This window comes from Geotrypetes seraphini, chromosome 1 (genome assembly GCF_902459505.1).
Source record: "Geotrypetes seraphini chromosome 1, aGeoSer1.1, whole genome shotgun sequence".
NCBI lineage: Eukaryota > Metazoa > Chordata > Amphibia > Gymnophiona > Dermophiidae > Geotrypetes > Geotrypetes seraphini.
The window spans coordinates 526,181,014-526,206,467 of NC_047084.1; the positions used below are offsets into that span (position 1 = coordinate 526,181,014).

The 25,454-nt window shown below is 39.2% G+C and overlaps 1 protein-coding gene across 1 annotated transcript in view; it reads right to left on the reverse strand.

Annotated features, from left to right (window-relative positions):
- SNX24 (sorting nexin 24) overlaps positions 1-25,454 on the reverse strand; it is a 221,486-nt gene that overhangs the window by 30,220 nt on the left and 165,812 nt on the right. Inside the window, exon 4 of the mRNA XM_033929009.1 lies at positions 8,997-9,091. Within this exon, the coding sequence (XP_033784900.1) occupies positions 8,997-9,091 (95 nt within the window). The remainder of the gene's footprint in view (positions 1-8,996; positions 9,092-25,454) is intronic.

A 25,454-nucleotide genomic window follows, 5' to 3' on the forward strand; every position in this document is an offset into this window, starting at 1 on the left:
AAGTTAGTTTCGTCACATTAAGCGATATAGTTTCGTCAATCGTAGGAGCAAAGAATATTCCCAAATATTTCAGTACAGAGTCAGACCAAGTGAAATCAAAATGTAGAAGATCATGTTTGACTTCAGGGTGATTGAGAGGCATGATTTCTGATTTGGATTGGTTAAGTTTGTAACCTGACACAAGGGCATAATCTGAAATAGTGTGGAGAATATGAGGCAGAGAAGCTGGAACAGTATAGAGTAATATATCATCAGCATAAGCCGAATACTTGACAACCATTGAGCCCATCTGTATGCCATTGATGTGGTTATTGTTCTTAATAGAGAGTAAAAGCGGTTCCAGAGCGATGTTAAACAGCAATGGTGAAAGGGGGCAGCCTTGACGGGTTTCTCGGCTAGGATGGAAAGGCGATGATAGTTGGTTATTAATCAAGATACTAGTGGATGGAGAAGTATACAAAACCTTGATCATGGCAATGGCTGATTCAGAAAAACCAAATCTTCGCAAGGCATGGAAGAGAAAGCTCCATTCCACCCTATCAAAGGCCTTTTCGGCATCTAATCCAAGAGCAATATGAGGTGTGTCTAGAGTCTCTACACGTTTAAGAATGTTGAAGAAGAGTCTGGTGTTGTCATGTGAAAGACAACCAAGCATAAATCCAGTTTGTTCGTTTGAGATCAACTTAGGAAGGATTCTTTGCAGTCTGCCAGAAAGGATTTTAGCATAGAGCTTGACATCCACATTTATCATGGAGAGAGGTCTGTAGCTTTGAACTTGTTGTTTATCTTTTCCAGGTTTTGGTAAAACCACTATGACCGCTTCAGTGAAAGAGCCGGTGACCATTTGAGTTCAAACCAAATACTCAAATAGGTTCAGCATCGGGTTAAGAAGGAGAGATTGAAATGCCAGGTAGAACTCTACCGGAAAGCCATCGGGGCCAGGTGTTTTCCATTTCGCCATATCAGATAAGGCTGCAGCAAGTTCAGTTTCAATGATAGGTGAGCAAAATAAAGTATTGTCATCATCAGTGATTTCAGGGCCTTCCAAATGGTTGTGAAAAGTGTCAATGTCAGCGACTGATGGAGATTGTGACGTATATAATGTCTGATAATATTCCTGAAATCTTGCCAATATATCAGAACTACCAGTCAAGGTAGTATCGTCAGCAGATTTAATAGATATGATAAATGTTTGTTCTGTCTGCGACTTGAGGTAGTTGGCCAATAGATGACCAGAGGAGTCATGTTCAGCATAGTAAGTAGCCTCTCTCATAAACAGTGTCTTTCCTGCTGAATTCGCTAGGAGGGTATTGTATTGTAAGCGTAACTTCATCAGGTGATCAAGAGAAGTCTTATTGTGCGGATCAGAGCAGACGAGGGCTTCCAGTGATCGTATCTGAGATTCCAAGGAAGAACGGAGAAGCGCAGATGTTTTGTTTTTGTTAGCTTTATAAGAGATGATTATACCATGCAAGTATGCTTTGAGCGTGTCCCATAGAGTAGTCCAACAAGTTTGTTCAACAGTGTTGAAAAGAAAAAAATTCTTTAATGCTATCAGAGATAAGTGTCACAAATTCAGGTTCTTCCAGGAGTGAGGAATCGAATCTCCAACAAGGTTTCAATGGAGTAAGACCAAGAGAACTTAACTCCAAACTAATCATGGCGTGATCAGACACTGTAATAGGATGTATAAGTGTACTGGTAACAAAAGGCAGTAATGAGGCAGATAGCAGAAAAAAATCAATTCTTGACAAAGAAGAATGTGGTGACGAAAAAAAGGTAAATTGAGATGTGTCTGGATGTGCAATTCTCCATGGGTCAACAAGGTTCAGATGTTGGATTATGTCTGAGAGAGCCAGCCAAGCTTTAGAGGATTTAGGAGAGGCAGAAGACTTCCTGTCCAGGGTAGGTTCGATGACTAGATTAAAATCTCCACCTATGAGGGAAGGAATTTCACCCATAGCAGTAACATTGTTAGCCAGATCATGAAAAAAAACAGGACAGTCTTTGTTGGGAGCATAGTTGTTAAATATTGCTAAAGACGAATGTTGAAAAGAGAGTGTGGCTCTCACCCATCTGCCCTCAGTATCACAGGCTTGATCAGTGACTATGAGATCTGGATGCTTCTTAACTAATATAAGGACTCCATTTTTCTTGTCTTTAGCAGGTGAAAAAATAGCAGGTAAAGCCCAGCTACATTTAAATTTAGAAGCTTCCGGTGCATCAAGGTGCGTTTTTAGCAGGAGGACAATGTCCGGTTGGAGCTGGGAAATATATTGAGATATTTTGATTTTTTTCAATGGGTTATGCAAACCTTTCACATTCAGTGAAATACATTTAAGAGGCATCATACAGGAGGTTAGAGTCAAATGCAAATACTGTACTCATAATCAAAACAAAAACAGCACTTCTGTATAATAAACATTCTCTGTAGCAATAAAAAAACATAATGCACAGAGAATAGACCAACGGGTCAGTGAGTGAGGGAAAAAAGGCAGACATGAACAAGCAACAGCAAACCTATGCTTATTATGGCAGATTCATACTGAATACATATATTGAGTCTTGTAATAATCAGTAATATCTAATTTGAAATGAGACAATGAGAATCTAGGAAGAGTGAAAATATATTGAAGGCAGAAAGAGAATAGAAATGCAAAATAAAGCACATGTAACAGTACAGACAGTGGAAGCAGCAATGAAAAAAAAAACAAATATAACTTGTGGTCCTGAAAACAGAAAGTATATCAGTAGGCAAGAAAATAATAGTGAAGGCAGGCATAATCAAAATGGAAATATCTTAGCAATAAAAGTGAATGAGCAGTGTAAAATCCAGGGTATTTAAGACCCGATGGAAATACAGGCTGTAAAGCAATAAAGTAGTCATGTGGCATCGATCGTGCTAGGAGAAATGGTTTCCAAATAGTCACCCAACAGATTCGGATCGGTGAAGTCTTTAGTGCGGTTCTGGATCGTAACTCGTAGACGAGCAGGGTAAAAGATTCCAAAGCGAGCGTTGAGTGCCTTGAGGCGAAGCCTGTATTCAAGCAGCTGTTTTCTGAGACGCGCTGAGGTCTTACTCAAATCAGGAACGAACATAATATTCCGTCCTTCAAATTTCAGCGGCGCCTTCATTTTTGCCTTCTGCATAATCTCAAGAGTCTGGTTAAAACGAAGCAGGCTCATTATAACCAGTCTTGGAAAATTCTCACGTGGAGTGCACTGCGAGTTGATGTGGTGAGCGGCTTCAATCTCGAGCGGCTGGGTAAAGGTGATATCGAGTAAAGTAGGTATGGTGTCTTGTAGAAATTTTATTAGATTTTGGCCCTCCCGACCCTCCGAAAGACCAAGGATACGGATGTTCCTTTTACGGGCACGATCATTCGCCTCGTTCAGATCTGTCTCCAGCTGTGCCATGCGCTTAAGATGGCGCTGCAAATCTTTCACGTTGTCCTCTGTGACACGCTGTTTTGTCTCTACACGAGTGCGAAAGTGTAGGACATCTGTTTTCAGAGTAGCCATATCCTGTTTAATATCTTCAATATTAGAGTTAGTCTCTGAAATCATATCTTTTAGCGCACGAATCTCTTCTATGAGCACAGTCATCGGCACTTCCTCCGATTTCGAGGTCTGAGGTTTTGAAGGAGAGGGAGGATCAATTTTCGTGCGTTTCCCACTTTTAGATGCGGACATCGCTGAATATCGATAAAGAAATCTCTCTAGTTGACGCGCCGAGCAAGTAGGAGAAAATTAAGCAGCGTTGAGAAAGCGTATTCTTAATTTTATAGCAGAGGCTCAAATTCAAGCTGCCATTCCTCCCGAAGCTCACTAGCGCCCCCTAGAAAGGCAATGTTTACCCATGCATGAATGTTAGTGAAGACAATTTGGAAAGTAAAGTACAGCACAAAATTATATTTTATGTATAATCAGAAAGCTCTATAAGTAGCTTAAGAACGTAAGAATAGCCATAGTGGGTCAGACCAATGGTTCATCTAGTCCAATATCCTGTTTCTAACAATCGCCAATCCAAGTAGCAAGTACCTGGCAGAAATCCAAATAGTAGCAACATTCCATGCTACTAATTCCAGGGCAAGCAGTGGTTTCCCCCATGTCTATCTCAAAAGCAGATTGGAAATTTCCTCCAGGAACTTGTCCAAACTCTTTTTAAACCCAGATATGCTAAACTGCTTTTACCACATACTCTGACAAGAAGTTCCAGAGCTTAACTATTATTTGAGTAAAAAAAAAAAAAATGCCTCCTATTTATTTTAAAAAGTATTTCCTTGTAATTTGATTGAGTGCCCCCTGGTCTTTGTACTTTTTTTTTCACTCATTCAAATGGATTCACTTGTTCCCATTCTACATTACTCAGGGTTTTATAGACCTCAATCAAATGCTCCCTTAGCTGTCTCTTTTTGCAAAGAGAATAGCCCTAATCTCTTTAACCTTTCCTTATATGAGAGGTGTTCCATATCTCCTTTATCATTGTTCTTCTTTGAACCTTTTCTGATTTTACTATATCTTTATTTATTTATGCATGCATTCAATTTTCTATATCGTTCTCCCAGGGGAAACCTGAACTGAATACAATATTTGAGGTGAGGTTGCATTATGAATTAATAAAGAAGCATTATGATATTCTTGGTCTTATTTACTATCCCCTTTCCTAATAATTCCTAGTATTCTGTTTACTTCGTCACTGCCACACACTGGACAGAAGATTTCAGCATAGTGTTTACAGTGATACCCAGATTTTTTTCTTGGGTGCTGATTCCTAAGATGGACACTAGCATCAGGTAACTATGGTTTTGATTATTCATCCCAATGTGCATCACTTTGCATTTGTCTACATTAAATTGCATCTGCCATTTGAATTCAAGGAAGCTTGGGATAGGCACGTGGGGATTTCATAGAGAGGAAGAAATAATGGTTACTGCGGATGTACAAACTGGATGGGCCATTTGGCCTTTATTTGCCATCTTGTTTCTAAGGTCTTCCTGCATTTCTTAGCATTAAATTTTGGCTGCCACATTTCAGGCCATTCTTCAAGCTTCGCTAGGTCTTTCTTCATGTCATTCAAGTTTCAAGTTTATTCATTTGTTTGATTAAACGCTTAACCAAAGGTACAAAGCATTGTACAAATAATAAAAGTAACATAATATACATAATTCATTACAGGACATACAAGGGTAACTACTTTTTAAAGTCACAGGAAACAATAGGGAAGAGGGGAAGAAATACAATTTTAGAGAAAAAGAACATAAAAGGGAAGTACACAGAGGAATAAGAAGAAAGAGTTTGGTGGCAAAGATAGGGTCAAAGTAGAGAACTGCTAAAATTATATTTTAGTTAAACATTGTGTTTTCAGTTAAAAGCATCTTTAAAAAGAAAGCTCTTTAAACTGTTTTTGAATTTCTGCAAATCTCGTTCCAGTCTTAGATATAGGGGAAGAGAATTCCATGTCATTGGAGCAGTTACAGAAAAAATAAGAGCACGGCGAGTTCCAATTATTTTCAAGGAGGGAACATGAAGAGTAGACTGTGAGGTTGATCTAAGAACTCTCGGAGAGTCATACAGAATCAGGAGCCTGTCTATAAATGCTGGGGCGTTAGTTTGTATAGTCTTGAAAACTAGAAGAGCAATTTTATATGTTATCCTATGCGTAATAGGCAACCAGTGAGCTTTTTGCAATAATGGAGTAACATGGTCAAATTTTTTTGAGTCTGAAATTATCTTTATCGCTGCATTTTGAATGAGTTGAAGACACTTTATATCTTTTAAGCATGCACCCTTTAATAGAGAATTACAATAATCTAGTTTAGATATTACTAGAGAATGAATTAGTATATTTAGTATAAACTTTTTTTATTCACCAACATGAAAGATATACACAGAGTAGAGAGAACACAATTATTTTCTCAGTACAATGCCACAATACAGAGTAACATGGTAACACCCAACTAGAAATCTCAGATATCAGCGAGAGTCCAGGCCTGTACTCTTATAGCCTGGAGCCCTCCAAATCCCTACTAGTCACAACCCCCCAACCGCTCCATCCCAACCCCCCCCCACCCCCAAAACCCCACCCTCAACCCACTGGCAAAACAGGAGCAACTGGCTTCCGCAAGCGATTGACCACCTGGCTCTATATTAAGGGAATTTTTATCAAGAAGGGGGACTAATGATCGTATCACCCACACCATCCATCATGTTTACTGTATTGCAGATTTTGGATCATCCTCAAAAAGGCAAATCTTACCCAACAACTCTTCAACAATATTGTTTATAAAAATGTTAAAAAGTATAGGCCCAAGAACAGAACCTTGAAGCACACCACTGGTAACATCCCTTTCCTCAGTGCGATCTCCATTGATCACTACCCTCTGTCGCCTTCCACTCAACCAACTTTTGACCCAGCCCGTCACTTTGGGACTCATCCCAATTGCAGTCAGTTTATTTATTAGATGTCTATGTGGAACACTATCAAAGACTTTGCTAAAATCTAAATACACCACATCCTCTATCCAATTCTCTGGTCACCCAGTCAAAGAAATTGATCAGATTTGTCTGACAAGACCTAAATCTAGTGAATCCATGTTGCCTCCAGTCCTATAATCCACAGGTTTCCAGAAACTTGACCATTCTCTGTTTTAAAAGCGTTTCCATTAATTGGCTTACCCAACATACTATTTGTTCCAGCCTCTGATAGCCAGTCAGATAAAACTAAGCCACCATGGAGTGATATTAAACAGTGCATTTGAGAGGAATGGAAAGAAATTCTACCCCTGAAGCAACATGAAAGCAAGTGAAATGAAGGCCTCCACTGGGCAATTTTTAGTTAAGATAATGTTAGACCTATCTTTTCCAGTGTTTATAAACATCTTCTTTGTTTGCAATTGAACTGTGTAATTTTTAAGTGAATATATTACATTATTTTATTTTTTAAATATCTTTATTCATTTTTAAATTAAAATCAGTGCATACAGATATTCATATAATTTACATGAAAAATAACACTATCATCTTTCAATAATATTCATGAAAAACATTTTCACCTCTCCCCCCCCCCCCAATCTCAATATAATAAGTAAACCATACAGTATTTTGTCCATATACTGTATATAATTCGAAAAAAACAGTCCAATATACAACCCCCCCCCCCACTCCCGGATGTGCAACTGTTAACCAGAAATAAGGGAATAATGAACTACTGAATGAACACCGTTCAAATCTAAAAAGACTCAAAGCTGAAACATAGAATTTAAACACAAGTTTGAACATCTAAAGTGTTTTATCATTGATGCGATTCACAAACAGCCAAGAGGTGGTGATCAAGCCAGGGTATTACTACAACGAGAACAACATTGGACTTTCAAATTAAAATCCTTAGAACCCTCAGGACTCAACAACCAAATTGAGTGGAATGCTTTTGAGTTTTTTTCATTCCCTTTGGTTCTTTAAATGATCAATTACAATCCAGCAAAATATATGATCACGCAGGTTGGACAACACTTGTTTTCATCTGTCTCACCCACACAGTTTTTCTATAAGAATTTGGCAATCTAACCTAGTCTTTTTCTACGCCAGACTGGGGCATTTAATTTTAAACAAATATGGCGGTTTTGATGACGTCTGCCTCCCACTGCCAGCTGATTGGTCAGCTATGATGTCAGCGTCTTCTTTAAATACAGACGCCATTTTGCAGACATCGGGAGAGCAAATCCAAGGCAACTGGTAACAAGTAAGTCGTGTCCGCTGCTTCTTTTCATTTCTTAACATTTAAATGGTGTTATATTTTTCACGATATCCTTTGAATTTGCTATGATGCATTACTTCACATCATTGTTCTCTCATTTTTTAGACGGTTGTGCAATCTTTTACGAGCTGGTAATGGCACTGACCATTTTGTAGCACTTCCCCTGAAGAAGCCCAATAGTATGAAATGGTTCTGGCCTCCGTTGGGTTCTAAAGATAAGTTCTTGCTTACTTTTGCCTTTGTATCTTATCAGATCCAGCTGTGTTTATGGTTTAACTATGTTGTGGTTGCCTGCTCTCTGCCTCTACATCAAAATGGGAAAAATTTAGAATGATATTTATTGAAACACATTTATTAAATTATAAATTATTTAAAAATTATAAATTAACAAAATTTGAAAAAAAAATTTTTTTTTCTATAATAATTATTATCTTAATAGGAGATTTTGACCAGTGATAGTACTCCAAACCCCAAACTGGTGTCTTTCCATTGATTCGACTCCGGGGGTTCTTTGAGGTCTTTTCCCTCCTTTTGGATATTTTTATATGCATCATATGTTATTTTTAGCATTCTACATTTAATTGCCAGAGTTATTAATTCAACCATTAAAAGTTTACACTACTTTCCCTATTGAGAATAATTTCAACAAGTTTATTCAAATACTGTCTGTCTTAAATGATGCAAGCAAGCAACAATACAGTACAAAGTGGTAGATGGGAGGGGGGAGGCTTGGAGCTGAGGGACAAGTTACTTGAGATGTGTTAGTTGAAGAGATGAACGTGAAACCCATGGTGACAAATTCTAACTACAGAATGGATACAAAGCTTGTTTTTATTTTTCTTGAATCATTTTTCTATTTCACAGCCATTAATAAATAAGAGCACCACACTACCACCAATCATCGTGATGAATGTCACCATATAGAAACGAGACTATTGGTTTGACTCTGGGTCATTGCTCTATGACTTCCAAGTCATCCTTGCTCAATTTAACAACATTTGTTTGTCACAAAAGTCAGTGCAGTGAGAAAGTGGAGCCTGACCCTCAGGAAGCATTTATTATGAGGAGATGCCATTGAGCTCTACAGTACTAACTATCAAAGAGATATTTGCCCAGGATATAGTAGCAGCTTAGAAAGGAAAAAAAAACTTTTACATTAAAGATATACATTTGGAATCTACTGTAATAAATATTTCATTGTAGGTTTCTTTGGTAACTACCACCCATCAAACATACTTACCCATAACTTTCTGCTTTTGGTAGTGATGGCCAATGTCGCACATTAAGGAAATCAAGAAATATTTTGGGGAGTTCTTCATTTTCTATAACGACAGTCTGCAATCAGAATACAAAAATGTAACTCAACTCAACTGTCTAATTACACCCAAGGCTGGGAGCACAGAGATGACAAACTAACCACATTAAAAACTCCTAACTAGGTTTCACAGATAAACCAAATGCCTTATGTTGGTCACTAACCACAAGATAGGATATCACAGCCCACATCAAGAAAACAACTATTCTTAAAAAAAAAAGGTATGACCAAAGCAGCAAATGGAATCTCTGTGCTGCTTGCTTGAAAGTCAGTATTTCATTCAATCTGCCTTTGCAAAACTTGTTTAAAAAAATATATTTATATGCAGTGCGCCCTGTAGAAATTATTGTCTTCATTTTTTTTTTTTTTGGGGGGGGGAGGCTGGAACCGAGAGTGGATTTGCGTACTTTGGTGGGGTCCTGGGCCCAAGGAAGAATGGGAGTCCCCAATATGCAGAAATATAATTACGCTTGTCTTTTTCACTATCTGGGCGATTGGATTTTGAAGCAGGTGGTTTATTAGTGTTTTGATTATGAATTAGCCTTTTATCATTCTTGACATTTATCTTCTTTACTTCTTGTTCCGTGGGCAGTGCTTCCACTCCCATTACGCTTCAGTTTTCTCTTGGGTTCCCTTCGGGATGCTTGGAAGACTTTAGTTCTTCTGCTCGGTGGGCAGCCTGAGAATTCAGATCAACTGTTGATCCGCAGAAATCTTAAGTTTGCTCTGGGAAGGGATAGTTCCTCCTTACAGCGTTGGAGACTGGCTGGTGTAACTTTATTGGAGCATGTGCTTTGGCCGGATGGTTCTTTGGTTCCCTGGTGGGAGTTTCAGCAAAGGGAGGGGTTTTTCCCATCATTCACTTTGCTTATTTGCAGTTACAGCATTATATCCGTTCTTTGGAGGTGGTAGGTCTTCAATGTGGTTTTAGTGGTAAGTGTCGGGGATTTTTTGCCCCGTTTCTGGATAAGGGCCTTACAATATCATTACTGCATAAAGCTCTCCATCAGCTTAGTCCTGCTAGATCTTGGGAGTTTTTATGTGTGACTTGGGCACCCGAGTTGGACCTCTGCACTAAAGATTTGGATATTGGTAGCTATATCTGCCGTATTCTGATCCTTTTGGGTTTGGCTGAATTGCGGGAATGTCAGTTTCAGGTTATTTCCAGGGCTTACTTTACACATGTTCAATTATTTAGGAAAGGATTGGCAGTGTCTCCCCAATGTGAAAAATGCAATCTGGATTCTAAAACTTTTTTTCAAGCTTTTTGGAGTTGTCTGGTGGTGAAGGTTTTTTGGAGGCGGGTGATCCACTATTTGGAATATCTACTGGGGTGTTTGATACCTGTCTCCCCTGTCAGTTTCCTTTTGGACAGATTCGAGGCTTTCCATTTGTCAGTTACTTCAGGGCAGTTGTTGGTTCGTAAAGCTGGTCTCTTGGCCAAAAAGATTATTTTGGGGAATAGACTTCAGCCAACTCGCCATCCTATTGGGTGTGGCGTAATCGCTTGCATGCCCTGATCTCAGAGAAGGGTTGAGTGCGTGGTTCCTTTAGTCAATCCAAGTTTTTCCTTCAAATTTGGGGACCTTATATAAATTCTTTCTCACCAGGCCTGTAGTTTGATCCTTAATACTTTAAAGTTTTAACTCCCTCTCTCCTTTGATGGGTTTCCTCTCCTTGGCAGGTTGGGAGTGGTTCTCGAACTGTCTGGTGGCTTCCCCCTTCTTCTCTCTTTTTTTTCCTTTTCTTCTCTCTTCTTTCTTTTTCCTTATTTTAGAGTTGGGTAATGGGTGGCTGGATGGGTGGGGGTGGGGGAAGGGTTTGTTGGCTGCAGTTGTTTGCTAGGTTGACAGCAGAGGGATACTAAGAGGCTGTGATGTTGTTCTTGGTTTACATTATTTGGGGGAGAAAACAAAAAAAAGAGAGTCATTGAAATGTTTGGTGATGCAGGTTTTCATTGTTTCTGGATATTGTTCCTTACTTCTGTTTTGTTGTCATTTGTTATTTATTGTTATGTCCTTTTCATGAATAAAAAATTGATTTACATAAAAATATTTAGATACAGTATTTAGATAGTTATGAACATCTCTAGAACAAATTAAGGGGCTCCTTTTACTAAGTGCGCTAGCATTTTTAGCGCCCGCGCTACACACCAAAAACTACGCACCTAATGCCAGCTCAATGCTAGCGTTAACACCTAGCACATGCGGCAATTCAGCACGTGCTGCTAGCGCAGCTTAGTAAAAGGAGCCCTAAGTCTTTTGCACCATTAAAAAATAATGGGGTCCTTTTACTAAGCCGTGCTAAATCAGTTACTGCGCCTTAGTAAAAGGACCCCAATGATAGTACAAGGCATTAAAAAGGACTTTTATTTTGAGGACTTGACAAGTTTAAAGTAGATCTTAGATCGTACTTTTAAGTTTAGATATTCTTCCATGTTTAAGCTTCTTTTTGGATGAGTCTGTTTGGTTGATTAATTGACTCATCTTTTTATTATCATTAATTAAAAATCATATGTAGAAAATATCTTTATGATAAATCAGTATTTTAATACATATGTCCATATGCTAATGAGAAAGACTATGGGCTCCTTTTACGAAGCCGCAGTAGTGGTTTAACGCACGCTAAACCGCCGGACGCGCTAGCCACTTCCGCCTCCTCTTGAGCAGGCGGTAGTTTTTTTGGCTAGTGCAGGGGTTAGTGCGTGATTAAAAGTCGCGTGTGTTAAAGCTGCTACCGCGGCTTCGTAAAAGGAGCCCTATTTGTCTGACACATTTCATCTGCATACAAGTACCAAATAGGGTTTCAATTGGTAGTTTGTGCTTTGGTTTCTCTACACTGTAAATTAAATCGATTAAGTAATCAACCCTCATCTTTCCCACAGAAACAAAGGGACCAATATTCAGGGATGTTTACATAGAAAGCAGTTGTGTTGACTGCATAAGTGGCATGTTTCTCAAAATGTAAACCCTTATACATAACTTTTGTGTGTACGAGTTGCTACACACATAAAGGTTAAGCATATCTGAAAAGAAGGGACTGACAGCATGGCAAGGGCCGACCCAAAATTATTAAGCAGAGCCATGAAATCCAGTTATTCTGTGTTTAACGCACATGAAAGTTAGAACCCAGCACTTAGGCATAAACACTGGCTTTTACTAAACCATGGTAGAGCTTCTCACCATGGGCCAGCGAGGTAAATGCTCCAACGCTCACAGGAATTGAATGAGTGTCAGAGCATTTACTTCTCCGGCCCGCGGTAAGATGCTCTACCACGGTTTAGTTAAATGGACAGGGCCACGGAATATAAGGGGGAAAGTTAAGATAAGGAAAAATGCTTGAGTACTTGAATGTAACACGCTTAGACAACCTCCATCGATAGGCGGTATATAAATAAGAGACAGTACTTAATTTTATCTGCTGGCTGGCCTCACTGGAAATCCAGCCCAAGGTATCACAATTTCTAATGATGTAATAATAATAACAATTTTATTCTTGTATACCGCCACACCATTTCTAGGCAGTTCACATCAAGAGAACTGTACAGTCAGCGAACATGCATATCATAGAATACAGCAATGGCAATCAGGTTACAAACAGTTAAATTTTCAACAATGGTTAGGAGGTTACAAATAAGTTTTCAGCAACTTTCTAAAAGAATAAGAGGACTGAGCTTGAGGCATCAGAGTACTCAACCAGGTATTCATTTTTCCTGCCTGAAAAGCAAATGTTTTTTCTAAAAATCTCTTGCAACAACAAGCTTTTGGTGTCGGAAATGCGAACCAATAAGTTTTTCGAGTGTTCTTATTAGACTTATATAATTCAAAATGAGAGGAAAGAAAAGCTGGAACCAAACCAAATGTTGCTTTAAAGCAAATACAACCAAATTTAAACAAACAGTGCTCTTGCCTCAAACGGCAGCCAGTGAAGTTGTTGATAATACAGGCTAATATGATCATATTTTTTTAGCCCAAAAATCAAACAAACTGCTGTATTTTGTATTAGTCTCAGTTTATTAGAGATTTTTTTGTGTAACCCCAGGTAGATAATATTACAATAGTCCAGGGTAGACAGGAAAGAAGACTGTACCAATAGCCTTTAAAGACGTTAAAATATTTTTTAATAGTACAAAGTTTCCAAAGGGCCGAGAAACATTTTTTAATCATTAGGTCCATGTGATCATGGGGCAGATTTGCATGCCTGTCACCTCCATTATATGCAAATCTCTCTCATGCATATTCATTAGGGCTATCCCAAAAACCTGATTGGCTGGTGGTCCTCCAGGACAGGGTTGGGAACCACTGCTCTATATAGTATCTCAAACATTTTAAACATTGCACATAACACCAAATGTGTATATAATAGTGTCCAAATTCAAAGTGTATGAATTAAACCAAACAATTGTTGCTATAAATAGATGCTTGTTTTGTAAAATGTTTTCATGGAAGTTACTAGTGACTATCGACCGGCACCCACATATTTTCTGGATCCCAGCTTAAGTGTGCCAATTCTTTCTCCCACTCTTTGGAACATCTTAGTAAAAGGAGCCCTAAGCTGTCTGGGAACGACAATAAACAGAAGAGAACCCCACTCAAGCTTCATGTCTTAAGTCACAGCCAAATCATTTTGGAACACAAAAGACTTCAAAATCTTTCTGAATTGATAATAATACCTGCATGAGTGCAAACTAAATGCAAGATTTATTTATTAAAAAAAAAAAAAAAATCTCTCATCCGCCTATTCCTAGGATGGATGGATTCAGACATCCAGGTTTTACCTGCACTGCTTTCAGTGGAAGCAAAATCTAGATGTCTCAATCTGTCCTCCTTTTTCTCGAACCATATAGTAACCCTAATTTTACAAAAAGCACTTAAATGGGACAGAGGGGCTAAGAAACACTCAGACATGTTAGCATTTTGAAATGTTGTTTACATTGAATGGGTGCAATCATTATCATGGACCACAAATCACTGGAAACCTTACTTTTCTCTTTATCAGCTTCACAAAACCATGTCACCTTTGAACGCCATTGATTAGTTGTGCATGTACATGAATGAAGTGACATACCAAATACTTAATTGTCAGGTTTGGTTTTTTTTTTCTCCTTCACTGACTAAAATACAGTCACAAATTTACAAAGGGACTTGTTCTGCCTTAACCTCAGCTAGATGCCATCATGCGGTAGAAAACAGTGTTAAAATATCACAGGATAATGCTGTGCGACGGGGGAGCCGAATAAACAGCATAATGATTTCCCTCGAGCTTCCTTTGCAGAAAATTGTCACTGAAGCCAGCATAAATGGTGACATATCTTCACAGAGGACACTGGGAAAAATCGAACACTGGCATTCTAGTTAGGTCCAAAATCTACTCATCAGCCAATTATGATGGCAACTGAACATCTTGCTGAAAACTTGGACAAGATCACTTTCCTACCCTTTTGAGATTAGTAGACAGAACTGGATAGTTTTCACAGAAGTAAAAAGGTTTATATTAAACATTTATTTTCAATATACTATCATGGCTTCATGGGACCCCCTAGGGTAAAGCGGGTTTGAACTAAAAATATTACATGTGTGTTGGGTGATCTAAATTCTACCCCCTCAATAACATTTTCAGTTCAGCCTGCTTTTGTTTAAAAATGGTCTTAGAATTAGGGTGAAAAATTTCATGACAGTTTTTCCCCTTCCTTGCATAGGTGGAGGCTTGCGACAAAAAAAAATAAGGGAGAGAAGAAAAATCAATTATCTCCTAGCTAAGGAGCTTGGAGTGTCAAGTCTCCAGCGAGACTGAAGTCCTTCAGTTCTCAGAGCACTGGGCGAGTCTGTGCGCACCTCATTATCTGCTCTTCTACTTCACAATGTGATAAAAAAATATATCTGAGGTTAGTAAAAGAACAGCATGAAGAGACAATAGAGTTAACCTTCTAAGAGTTAGCAGTAACTGAAGACCATGAGGGCCCTGGCACAGCAGGAGCACCTGCTTGATCCCTCCTTCCCCCATTCAGTTGGCAAGTGAAAGAAAACAAGATCTGTTTTTTTTGTTTTTTTTTAATTCCAATCTTAATTCCACACTTATGTGGTGCCTCGGAGTATCTGTCTGCATCACTACTTCCATAGCAGAGTGAGCATTACAAGTACAAAGACCAGGGGTTGCTGTTCCGAATGCCAGGCAGACATATCAGTAAAATAGTTTGAGAACCTGAAAGAGGTTAAGTGAGCTCATTAACTGATTTGTGTAGTTCTTTCTCAAGATATACTGTAATTACTTGATAATTTCATTTACAAAATTTATAACCCACTTCTTACAAGCAAAATCTAGATGGAAAAATTATGTCTTACCTGATAATTTTCTTTCCTTTAGTCACAGCAGATGAATCCAGATATATGTGAATCCAGATATATATGAATCCAGATATATGACCATCTATCAGCAGGTGGAGATAAAGAGTATTAAACTGAGCTCCGTCATATAAGATGGTAAGCCAGTAGTTTTCATAACAAAGCAGAAGGACAATGTTCAAAAACTCATAGGTCCAGAACTCCCTCCTCACAGCTCTGAGATACATGAAGCTGACAACAAGTCCAACGCAAAACCACTAGAAGGTGCAATATCTACAGAAGAAAGGAGAAATGAAACAACTCAGAAAGGGTGGAACTCTGGATTCATCTGCTGTGACTAAAGAAAAGAAAATTATCAGGTAAGACTTAATTTTTCCTTCCTTGTCATCAGCAGCAGATGAATCCAGTTATGCATGGGATGTAGTAAAGGTCAGAAGGAACGCAACAAATGCAAGGCAGAGAAACCAAAGACTCAGAGGATGCCACTGAGTCAGCTGGCATCCAGGTTCAGCATAACCTGAAGACAGAAACCCACCACCCCCTGAGAGGGAAACTAAAGGCTGACATAGAGAAGTGCACAGTCCAAATAAGAGAGGAGAGGACTCCATCACTACCCCTAAGGCAGAAGCAACCTGAAGCATAGGTAACCTACTTTGCCAGGATTGAACTACTTGTACAGGTAAGTCATAAGAACTGCCATACTGGGACAGACTTGGGACCTAGGTTGGCCACTGTTGGAAACCCAGGACCCTATGTACCTAGCTAGATTCCCAAGTAGTAAAACAGATTTTATGCTGCTTATCCTAGGAATTAGCAGTGGATTTCCCCAAGCCATCTCAATAATGGCCTATGGACTTCTCTTTTAGGAAATTAGCCAAACCTTTTTTAAGCCCTGCTAAGCTATGATTTCACCACATTCTCCAGCAACGAATTCCAGAGTTTAATTACACATTGTGTGAAGAAATATTTTCTCAGGTTTGTTTTAAATCTACTGCTTAGTAGCTTCATCACATGTCCCCTTAGTCCTAGTATTTTTGGAAAGAGTGAACAAGCGATTCATATCTACCCTTTCCACGCCACTTGGTATTTTATAGACCTCTATCATATCACCTGCAAGCCGTCTCTTCTCCAAGCTAAAGAGCCCTAGTCGCTTTAGCCTCTTCTCAGGGGGAAGTCATCAAAAACGTTTTATCATTTTTGTCGCCCTTCGCTATACCTTTTCTAATTCCATTATATCTTTTTTGAGATACGGCGACCAGAACTGCACACAGTATTCAATTTGAAGCGATATAAGGGGGAAAAATGCATAATCGTGCCATTGAAAAGCGTAGAAATGAGGGCTTTAATAAGTTCCTTGCCTGCTTGGGAAGAGATTGTCATTTCCCCATCCTTCCCGGCAAGGCATCCTTCTCCATGGCACATCTTAAGCTTGCTAATACTTATGGGGAATTCAGAAGACACCTAAAAACATATCTGTTCCTGAATGTTGGTCGAGGAGCAGCTTTCATCTATAGGAAAGAAAAAGCTGCATGTTCATTGAGAATCTCCCGATGAGTGCACAGCCATACTTAAGTGAGCACAAAGGAATGGGCTGCATTAGAAATTCTTGTGAATTTCTGATATTCTGTCCTATCTGGGCTGTGAAAATATAATGTAGAATCAATATCTACTACAGTTTATCATGGGAGGGAGGGGTGTCAACTTACAGAGTGGTTTGGGGTAGGAAGACCAGAGCAAAATAAAAGATAGCAGAAAGATACTTAGCTTCAAACAAAAATCTGACTTGTGATAATAAATACATTGGATCAAGCAGGTAGCCACCAAAATGCTAAATAAGTTTTATGCAGACTTTTGATGACATAAGAATAGCCATACTGGGTCAGACCGATGATCCATCCAGCCCAGTTTATAGGTCACAAGTACAATGCAGAATCCCAAATAGCAAGGTTCCATTCTATTGCTACCTCAATAGCAGACTATATACTTTTCCTCCAGGAAATTGTTCAAAACTTTTTTAAACCCAGCAATGCTAACTGCTGTTATCACATCATCTGGTAACAAATTACAAAGCTTAACTATTTGTTGAATGAAAAAATATTTCTGCCTATTCATTTTAAAAGTATTAGCATGAGGGTGAAAGTGTGGCGCAGTGGTTAAAGCTACAGCCTCAGCACTCTGAGATTGTAGGTTCAAATCCACGCTGATCCTGGTCAAGTCACTTAATCCCCTCCATTGCCCCAGGTGCATTTATTTATTTTATTTTTAAAATTTCTATACCGTCTAAACCTAGACGGTTTACATAATATTACATACATAAATTTAAGACAAATAAACAGCATTAGATAAGACTGTGAGCCTGCTGGAACAGACAAGGAAAAATGCTCTCTCTCACATTCAGCCGAAGACGCTGGAATTAAATCATGGTTTTCATTCTCCCTGCGGGTGCGACTAAGTTGTGCTGGCATTTCCCACAGCAGCTTCGCAGATCGTGGTAAACTATCTCCCTGTAGTCACAGGCAGCAGAGTTCAGTCCTCCAGCAGCAGCAGCACTCCACTCCCCTGCCATGGCCCAATGGGTTTTGTAGAAGGGCCAAGCCATAAGCACACACTACAGCGATCATCAGGGCCACTAACCTCCAGACAGCAAGGCAAGCTCAAGGAAGCAGATAAATAAATATAATTTTATTGTGGATCAGTGGGTCACAGACACTGACCCGTGACCCATTCAATATTGTTGACCCATGACCCGTTGACCATTTTCAGCTCTGCCTGAGGGACCTTGGTTGAAAACCAACCTCTAATGAGCATGGAGAGGCCAGGGTTTTTTTAAAATTTTTAAAGCAGCCTAACTTTTTTGGTCCTAGAGATGGGGTTGGGGGCTGGGCATTTGGCATGAAAGGGGCAGGATAAAAGTTCTTTAAAATCATGACTGAAATGGAATGGTTACATACGGAAAAACTAAAACAAGGGGACACTGCATGAAACTAATGATCAGCAGACAGAAAACAAATCTTCAAGTATTTTGTCATGCAGCGCATAAGCAACCGTGGAATTTTTTTTTTTTCCTGAAACCCTTGATGAAGGCAACTAACATAGCAAGATTCAAAAGATGTTTGGACAATTCTTGGAAGTAAAGCCATCACTTATTCCTGAGATAGCGGTATATAAGAAATCAAATCAAATCAAATCAAATCAAAATGAGCTAGGAAAAATTAATCTACTTTTTGGAATCTGTTGGGTATTTGTAAATTGAACCCGGCAAAATGCTGGGCTTTTTGGACCTAGGTCTGACTCAGCAAAGTTTATCCTATGCTTGGGAACAGATATGAAGGGTGGTGGTAGGATGGAGGTTAATAGGTCAGATAAAAGGTTTAGTGAAAGAGAAGATGATGGGCAGGCACATCTAGCCAACATAGAGAAATTTAAGCTAGGCAGACTGAATCAAACATTTATCTGTCATTGCTTACTAAGTGTCCAGAAATATACATAATTGCTTCAGAAGTGGTTGATTGGTTTCAAAAGGAAGATTCAGTTTTCTATGGCATGCTAAAAAGGCAAACAACCTTCTCAAAAGGCATAAATGTCATGGTTTGCTTTTTCATCTTGTACAAGAGCTTTAAGCAAAACCAAGCTTTTATACTGTTGACAATCTGACCTGAAAACTTGCAGCCATGGGGAGCGTATCCTCTTACACAAATGCATGGAAATCAGAAGACAAAACAGCAATAGCTACAATTTGGCGTGTCACAGAACAAAGTGTAATGATTCTGGTGCGTCGACAATGGTTCAGTGATTCCCAAACAGAGCCGTACACCACACCCTGTACATTCTTCTGCATTTTTAAACTCATACCTTAAAAGCAGCAGCCAGTTGACACTTTCAATCGAGGACAAATAAAATAAGTCATAAAAACGTATTTTCTTTTGAAGATAGAACATTGAAATAAACAAGCTGGCTACATCATGTAAAAGGAAAAGGGATTGGGACTTATATATTGCCTTTTCCCTATCTGTCCTGGTGGGCTCACAGTCTATCTAATGCAGGGATCTCAAAGTCCCTCCTTGAGGGTCGCAATCCAGTCAGGTTTTCAGGATTTCCCCAATGAATATGCATTGAAAGCAGTGCATGCATATTCATTGGGGAAATCCTAAAAACCCGAGTGGATTGCGGCCCTCAAGGAGGGACTTTGAGACCCCTGATCTAATGCAACAGGGACAGTGGAGGATTAAGTGACTTGCCTAGAGTCAGAGGGAGCAGAGCAGGGCTTGAGCCCACAATCTCAGGGTGCCGAAGATGTCGCTCTAATCACTGCACCACACTCTCCTCCAAGGATCCAGAGACAAAATCAGAGAAGACCCACATACAAATAACACACAGGGCTCCTTTTACTAAGGTGCGCTAGGGCTTTAGCGCGCGCGCTACATTGCCCCGCGCCCTAGACCTTAACGCCAGCATTGAGCTGGCGTTGGTTCTAGAAGCGTAGCGCATGGTATAGTGCACAGGTGTCAAAGTCGGTCCTCGAGGGCCGGAATCCAGTCGGGTTTTCAGGATTTCCCCAATGAATCTGCATGAGATCTATTTGCATGCACTGCTTTCAATGCATATTCATTGGGGAAATCCAGAAAACCCGACTGGATTCCGGCCCTCGAGGAGGGACTTTGACACCCCTGGTGTAGTGCGTGGTAATTTCCTGCGTGCGCATCTTAGTTAAAAGAGCCCACAGTAGACCTTGTTAAAAATAGTTAACACATTTCACTCTGCTGTGACATGCTCTAGTGCAGAGGTAGGGAACTCCGGTCCTCAAGAGCCGTATTCCAGTCGGGTTTTCAGGATTTCCCCAATGAATATGCATGAGATCTATTCGCATGCACTGCTTTCAATGCATATTCATTGGGGAAATCCTGAAAACCCGACTGGAATACGGCTCTTGAGGACCGGAGTTCCCTACCTCTGCTCTAGTGTATCTGTAATGGTCTGAAGGAAAGCTGAAGTCAATGTAGGTTATAATACATTTTTCATGCCCCTCTAAAAAGAATGCTGCAGCAAGAGCAGCTGAAAAAGGGTCTTATGTGGCCCCTCTCAGCTTTTTTTTATTTTTTTAAGATATCACAACTTATACATACTAATATTTTATCTAGTGTATTTAGAATTAGTTCAACAAATGTTACTCACAGGTGAACAGAACATAGGAAACTGTATGCCCCAAATCTAGACAGAAAAGCGTTTTTTAAACTATGATTATTTCCTATGGTGTGACCGAATCTAGTGAACTTTCTCAAGAGCAGTGACAATTGCTAATGTTAAAGGCTTTAAAAATGGAAGAGAGCACATACTTCTAGTGTAACAAACTTGTTTCCTTTTCCATTGACCATGGAAATGAGACGTTTTCATCTATTCTTTTCTGCTTGGGTAACAGAAGGGATGCTAATCGCTTTCACTCTTCCCATCTCCAATCCTATCCCTTAAAAAACCAAAAAAATAATTATCCTGTTGAACTAAAATGAGCATGCCTGGTTGCATGCAGCTCTGCAACTGGGGGTTGAGGTGGAGCAGATCAATAGCAGCTGAATGCCATCTGCTTCGGGCAGCAGAATGGCACCAAAAGTGTAAGCCATGCATCTTCCCCTTATTGAAAGGTTATTTTTATGCAAGTAAACAATTCATCGTCTGCTTGCACGCTTGATGCTCATTTACCACTTCTGATCAATAAAATATGCAAAACAACAAAAAAATTGAATCCTAAGAGTAGTTCTGATCGCAGTGTGATAGCTAATCAATAACAGGTCTCTGTTCAGTAAGGCACGCAGCAGGGGTACTCTGACTCTAAGAACCCCATGCATCAAACATCTAGCTGAAGTATCACACTGCACTTTAGTGGGGGGAGAAAGGGAAAAAAAAAACCTTGACTTTAGCCTACAAAGCAACAGCAAGTTAAAGAATAGACCTATATTTTCCTCTTGTAAAACTTGCACTGAGAAATAAAAAGCACGCATGACCCTCAATCCATTTTAAGGCCTAAAGAGTACCAATGTGCTTGCAGAGGTATTTGCTTGATTTTATCCACTCGTTTCCTTTACTAATATTTCTGTGAAGTAATCAATTCAAACTTTTTTTTTTTGCCTATGGGGAATGAGGGTAGGAGATACTTATGAGCCGATATTTAAACAGCGTTGTACATTCACCCATGGAATGTACCGTAATACTGCTACATGTGTATTTTTAGTCAAATATAAGGCAAATGTAAAACAATTCAGCAAAAAGAGTGATAAAGAAAAGTATTGCAACACAAAAAAAACCACTCTAGATAATGCTTATAAATTATGTAATGGAGATGATATAATTAGGTCCACAAAAATTTTTATGCTCAGAATCATGGAGGGGTAACTGGGGAGAACCCCAGAAAGAACCACCTCACCGCCCAATCATCGCATGTGAAAAGGTAGACAGCAGGTTATATCATGTCTTTTTAAGATGTAAACTGTAAAGAGCCCATAAGGGGTAAAAAAATTACAAAAGTGTACGTCTGGTTATTTGAAAGAACTCAGCAAACTTATCTTTTAGCTTGCAGGTTGCGACGTGCACGTTTCGTTCCTGCCTCAGGGAACCAACGATAGTATGTAGAAAACACTCATGCGGAGGGCATCAAAGATTCAAAAATAACGCCTATTTCACATGAAAAATGGAGAACATTTCTCACAGCTTGTTTCTTTGGGATATTTTCAGCTGAAAATCTTTCTAAACATTTGATGGGAACAGTGAGATTATCTGATTAGCTTCGACTTTTGGTCACTGTCTAGATAAGCTGTGTGTGTAATTTAGGCCCACTGAATAGCTTAAACAGGTATCAGCAGTTATGGTCATGATAGACAGATAACTGCCGAATATACATACTAATTTAAATCTCTGCACCTAAATTAACCCGCTTGCTGCTGTTGCTGCTGGAAATTTTATAAAGTTCAGTAGAAGAAAGTGATAAAATGCCAGACATAATTAGCAAATAAGAATTGCCATACTGGGCAGTGGCATTACAAAGGGGGGGGAAGGGATCCGCCCTAAGTGCAGCCCATAAGGGGGTTGTACCCAAAGCCAGAATCTTCCCCTTCTGGCAGTCCCTGCCCCAGCCTTCCTCTCTGCGGGGTCCTAGCCAGAGAAGCGATTTGAAAAGGCTGACAATGATAGAAGGCAAGTTTCCGGCAGTGGGGGAGGGTTGTGACAGAGAGAAATGTGGGAGGAAGGGAAAGGAGCAGAGAGATGCCATAAGAGAGGGAGGGAGGGAAAGGAAGGATTGGCGATGCTAGACCATGGACCTAAACATAGCAATACAGATCCAGCGCATCGTGAAAAACATTTATGGCAAACTCTACTGGGTTAGAGAACTAAAACCCTACCTCGCCCATCAAGCATTGTCCAATGTAATAATATCCCTAGTACACTCAATCTTTGACTACTGCAATGCAATCCTACTGGGCGTTCTGAACTACATGATCAGGCAGATCCAAATAGTACTGCTGGGAAAATCGAGGCAGACAAACGCCACCCCGCTACTGAAAGAGTTACACTGGCTCCCGATTGAAAGCAGGGTGAAATTTAAGATCTGTTACTAACACAGAAAATCATTCATCTCTTAGAACCGCAATTTCTAGCAACCAAACTACATAACCATATGCCAGCCTGTGCACTGCGCTCAAGCGAAGAATACCCGCTGGAAATACCCTCCTTCAGAGACATTAAATACAAAAGCATTAGGACAAGAATGTTCTCAGTAATGGCTCCAACATGGTGGAATTCCCTTCCGAAGGAATTAAAACTAGAAAAGAACACTGGAAAATTCAAGAAAATGATAAAGACCATCCTTTTCACAGACTACTACTAATAATTTTATAGCGCTACTAGACATACACACTTTAACTAATAATGCAACAAACAGGGAACACAATAGGGTGAATCACAGTGGATATACCCAGAATGCTGAGGATATGATAAATAAATGAAGTACAGATAACAAGAATTATCAGAATATGTGTGAATTTTGAATGAATATAGTACACAATACTAGTATAATGTGTGTTTAAACAGAGACTGAGTGTAATATGATATAAATATGCAAGATAAATGAATATATAGGATGAATATAGTATTCCCTAGTGAAGTTACGACTATCTTATTTTGGTCACACCATTGGAAGAGAGAGAGAGAGATCACTGGAGAAGGACATCATGTTTGGGAAGGTCGAAGGAACTAGGCGAAGAGGGTGACCTGCAATCAGATGGCTGGACACATTGAAAACAACTATGGGGATGAAGCTGGAAGACCTTTCCGGACTAGCACAAAACCAATTTCTTTTTAGATCTGCAATTCATCAAGTCGCTAGAACTTGAACACAAGTTGATGGCATCTAACTTATATAGGGGAAGAAAGTATATATATATAGGGGAAGAAAGTGTATATAGGGGAAGAATATATAGGGGAAGAAAGTATATATAATTTGTATTTACTGTATAGGGGAAGATACCATCCAAAAACTGGACCAAAAAGAATCTCCAAAAACACCACATAAATAATCTAACCCTTTATTGTGACACCATTACAGAAGCTCATGTATGGAAAGCCATCACAGAAACACCATAACTCTGTATTGTAACATCATTACAGAAGCTCATGTAAACCACTCTGAATTGACTCCTCAAGTCATTAGTAGCAGTATAGAAGCTTTGAATAAACAATAACTCACTACTATAGTTTATATATTTTATATTATTATTATTTGACTATTTTATATTATTATTATTTGATAAGAAGGGTGGGTGGGTAAAACAATATTTTTAATTATTAACTGTAAGAATTGGTGTATTCTATGAAAATAGTTCTGTAATAATTGTTCTATAACAAATGTAATACACTGCTGCAGGTTATAAAATAATAAAATTTTTACAAAAAAACAAAACAATAATGCAAATTAAATTTAAGCTACACCATGAGATTTCACACCATCTGTGTGTTTAATATTGTAAGATTTGCTACGAAATGGGGATGCCAAAGCAAAGGTTGGCTTAGGGTGGCACAACCCTTTGAGTCAGCCCTTAATGAGGAGCTGCAGAATGAATGCAACTGTATATAACAGAAGCTTGACTTGTCTGCAGAAGTAGAGAGACAATGAGTCACATGAGTTTAAGGATACTGGCAGAGAATAAGTTGCACAGCTGAAATTTCATCATAGTGGTGGTTTGGGAAACTAGCGGCAAGTCAAGTTTTCAGGCTATCCACAATAATATGCATGAAAGACTTGCACGTAATGAAGGAAGCAGACAAACAAGTCTTTCTCATGCATATTCTGAAAAACCAACTGACTGATAATTATGCCAAACAGGTCTGAGAATAAAATGAGGAAAAACTGTTTAAAAAACAATTGTTAACCGAGGCTAAAAGAATCAGCTGCAAAGGTTAGGACTTTAAAATCAGGCATGGACATTATTAAAAAAAATACTATCTGGAAAGCCTAGGCCAGATGTAGTCTACATATTAACAAAAGGTGGGAAAAAAAGCAAACGACATCCAGCATGGTTAAAAGGGGAAGTGAAAGAAGCTATTAGAAACAAAAGAGCATCCTTCAAAGAATGGAAAAAGGATCTAAATGAAGAAAATAAGAAGCAACACAAGCACGGACAAGTTAGATACAAAGCATTGCTAAAGACGGCTGAAAGAGAATATGAAGATTAATTTACCACAGAGGCAAAAACTCACAATAACAACTTTTTCAGGTATATCAGCTCTTGGCTTTATTCCCATTTTCAAGGTAGCACAAGCGTTTCCTTTGTTCTTTGAAAGAATTATGCCAAGTGGTCTCCTGAAAAACTGCCTTGCTTCAGGAAGCCTCCTGCCAGTTTGATCCTAGAGAGCCGCTCTTCCCAGGAATAAAAACTTCAGTGTTTTCCAGATATGGAAGAAAAGCAGCTTGCAGTTTAAGGTGTCTGGCTAAATGCTACATGGAGTTTCGAATGACAGCAAGTAAGGCGACTAGATTAAGCTGCTGTAACCAGATGCA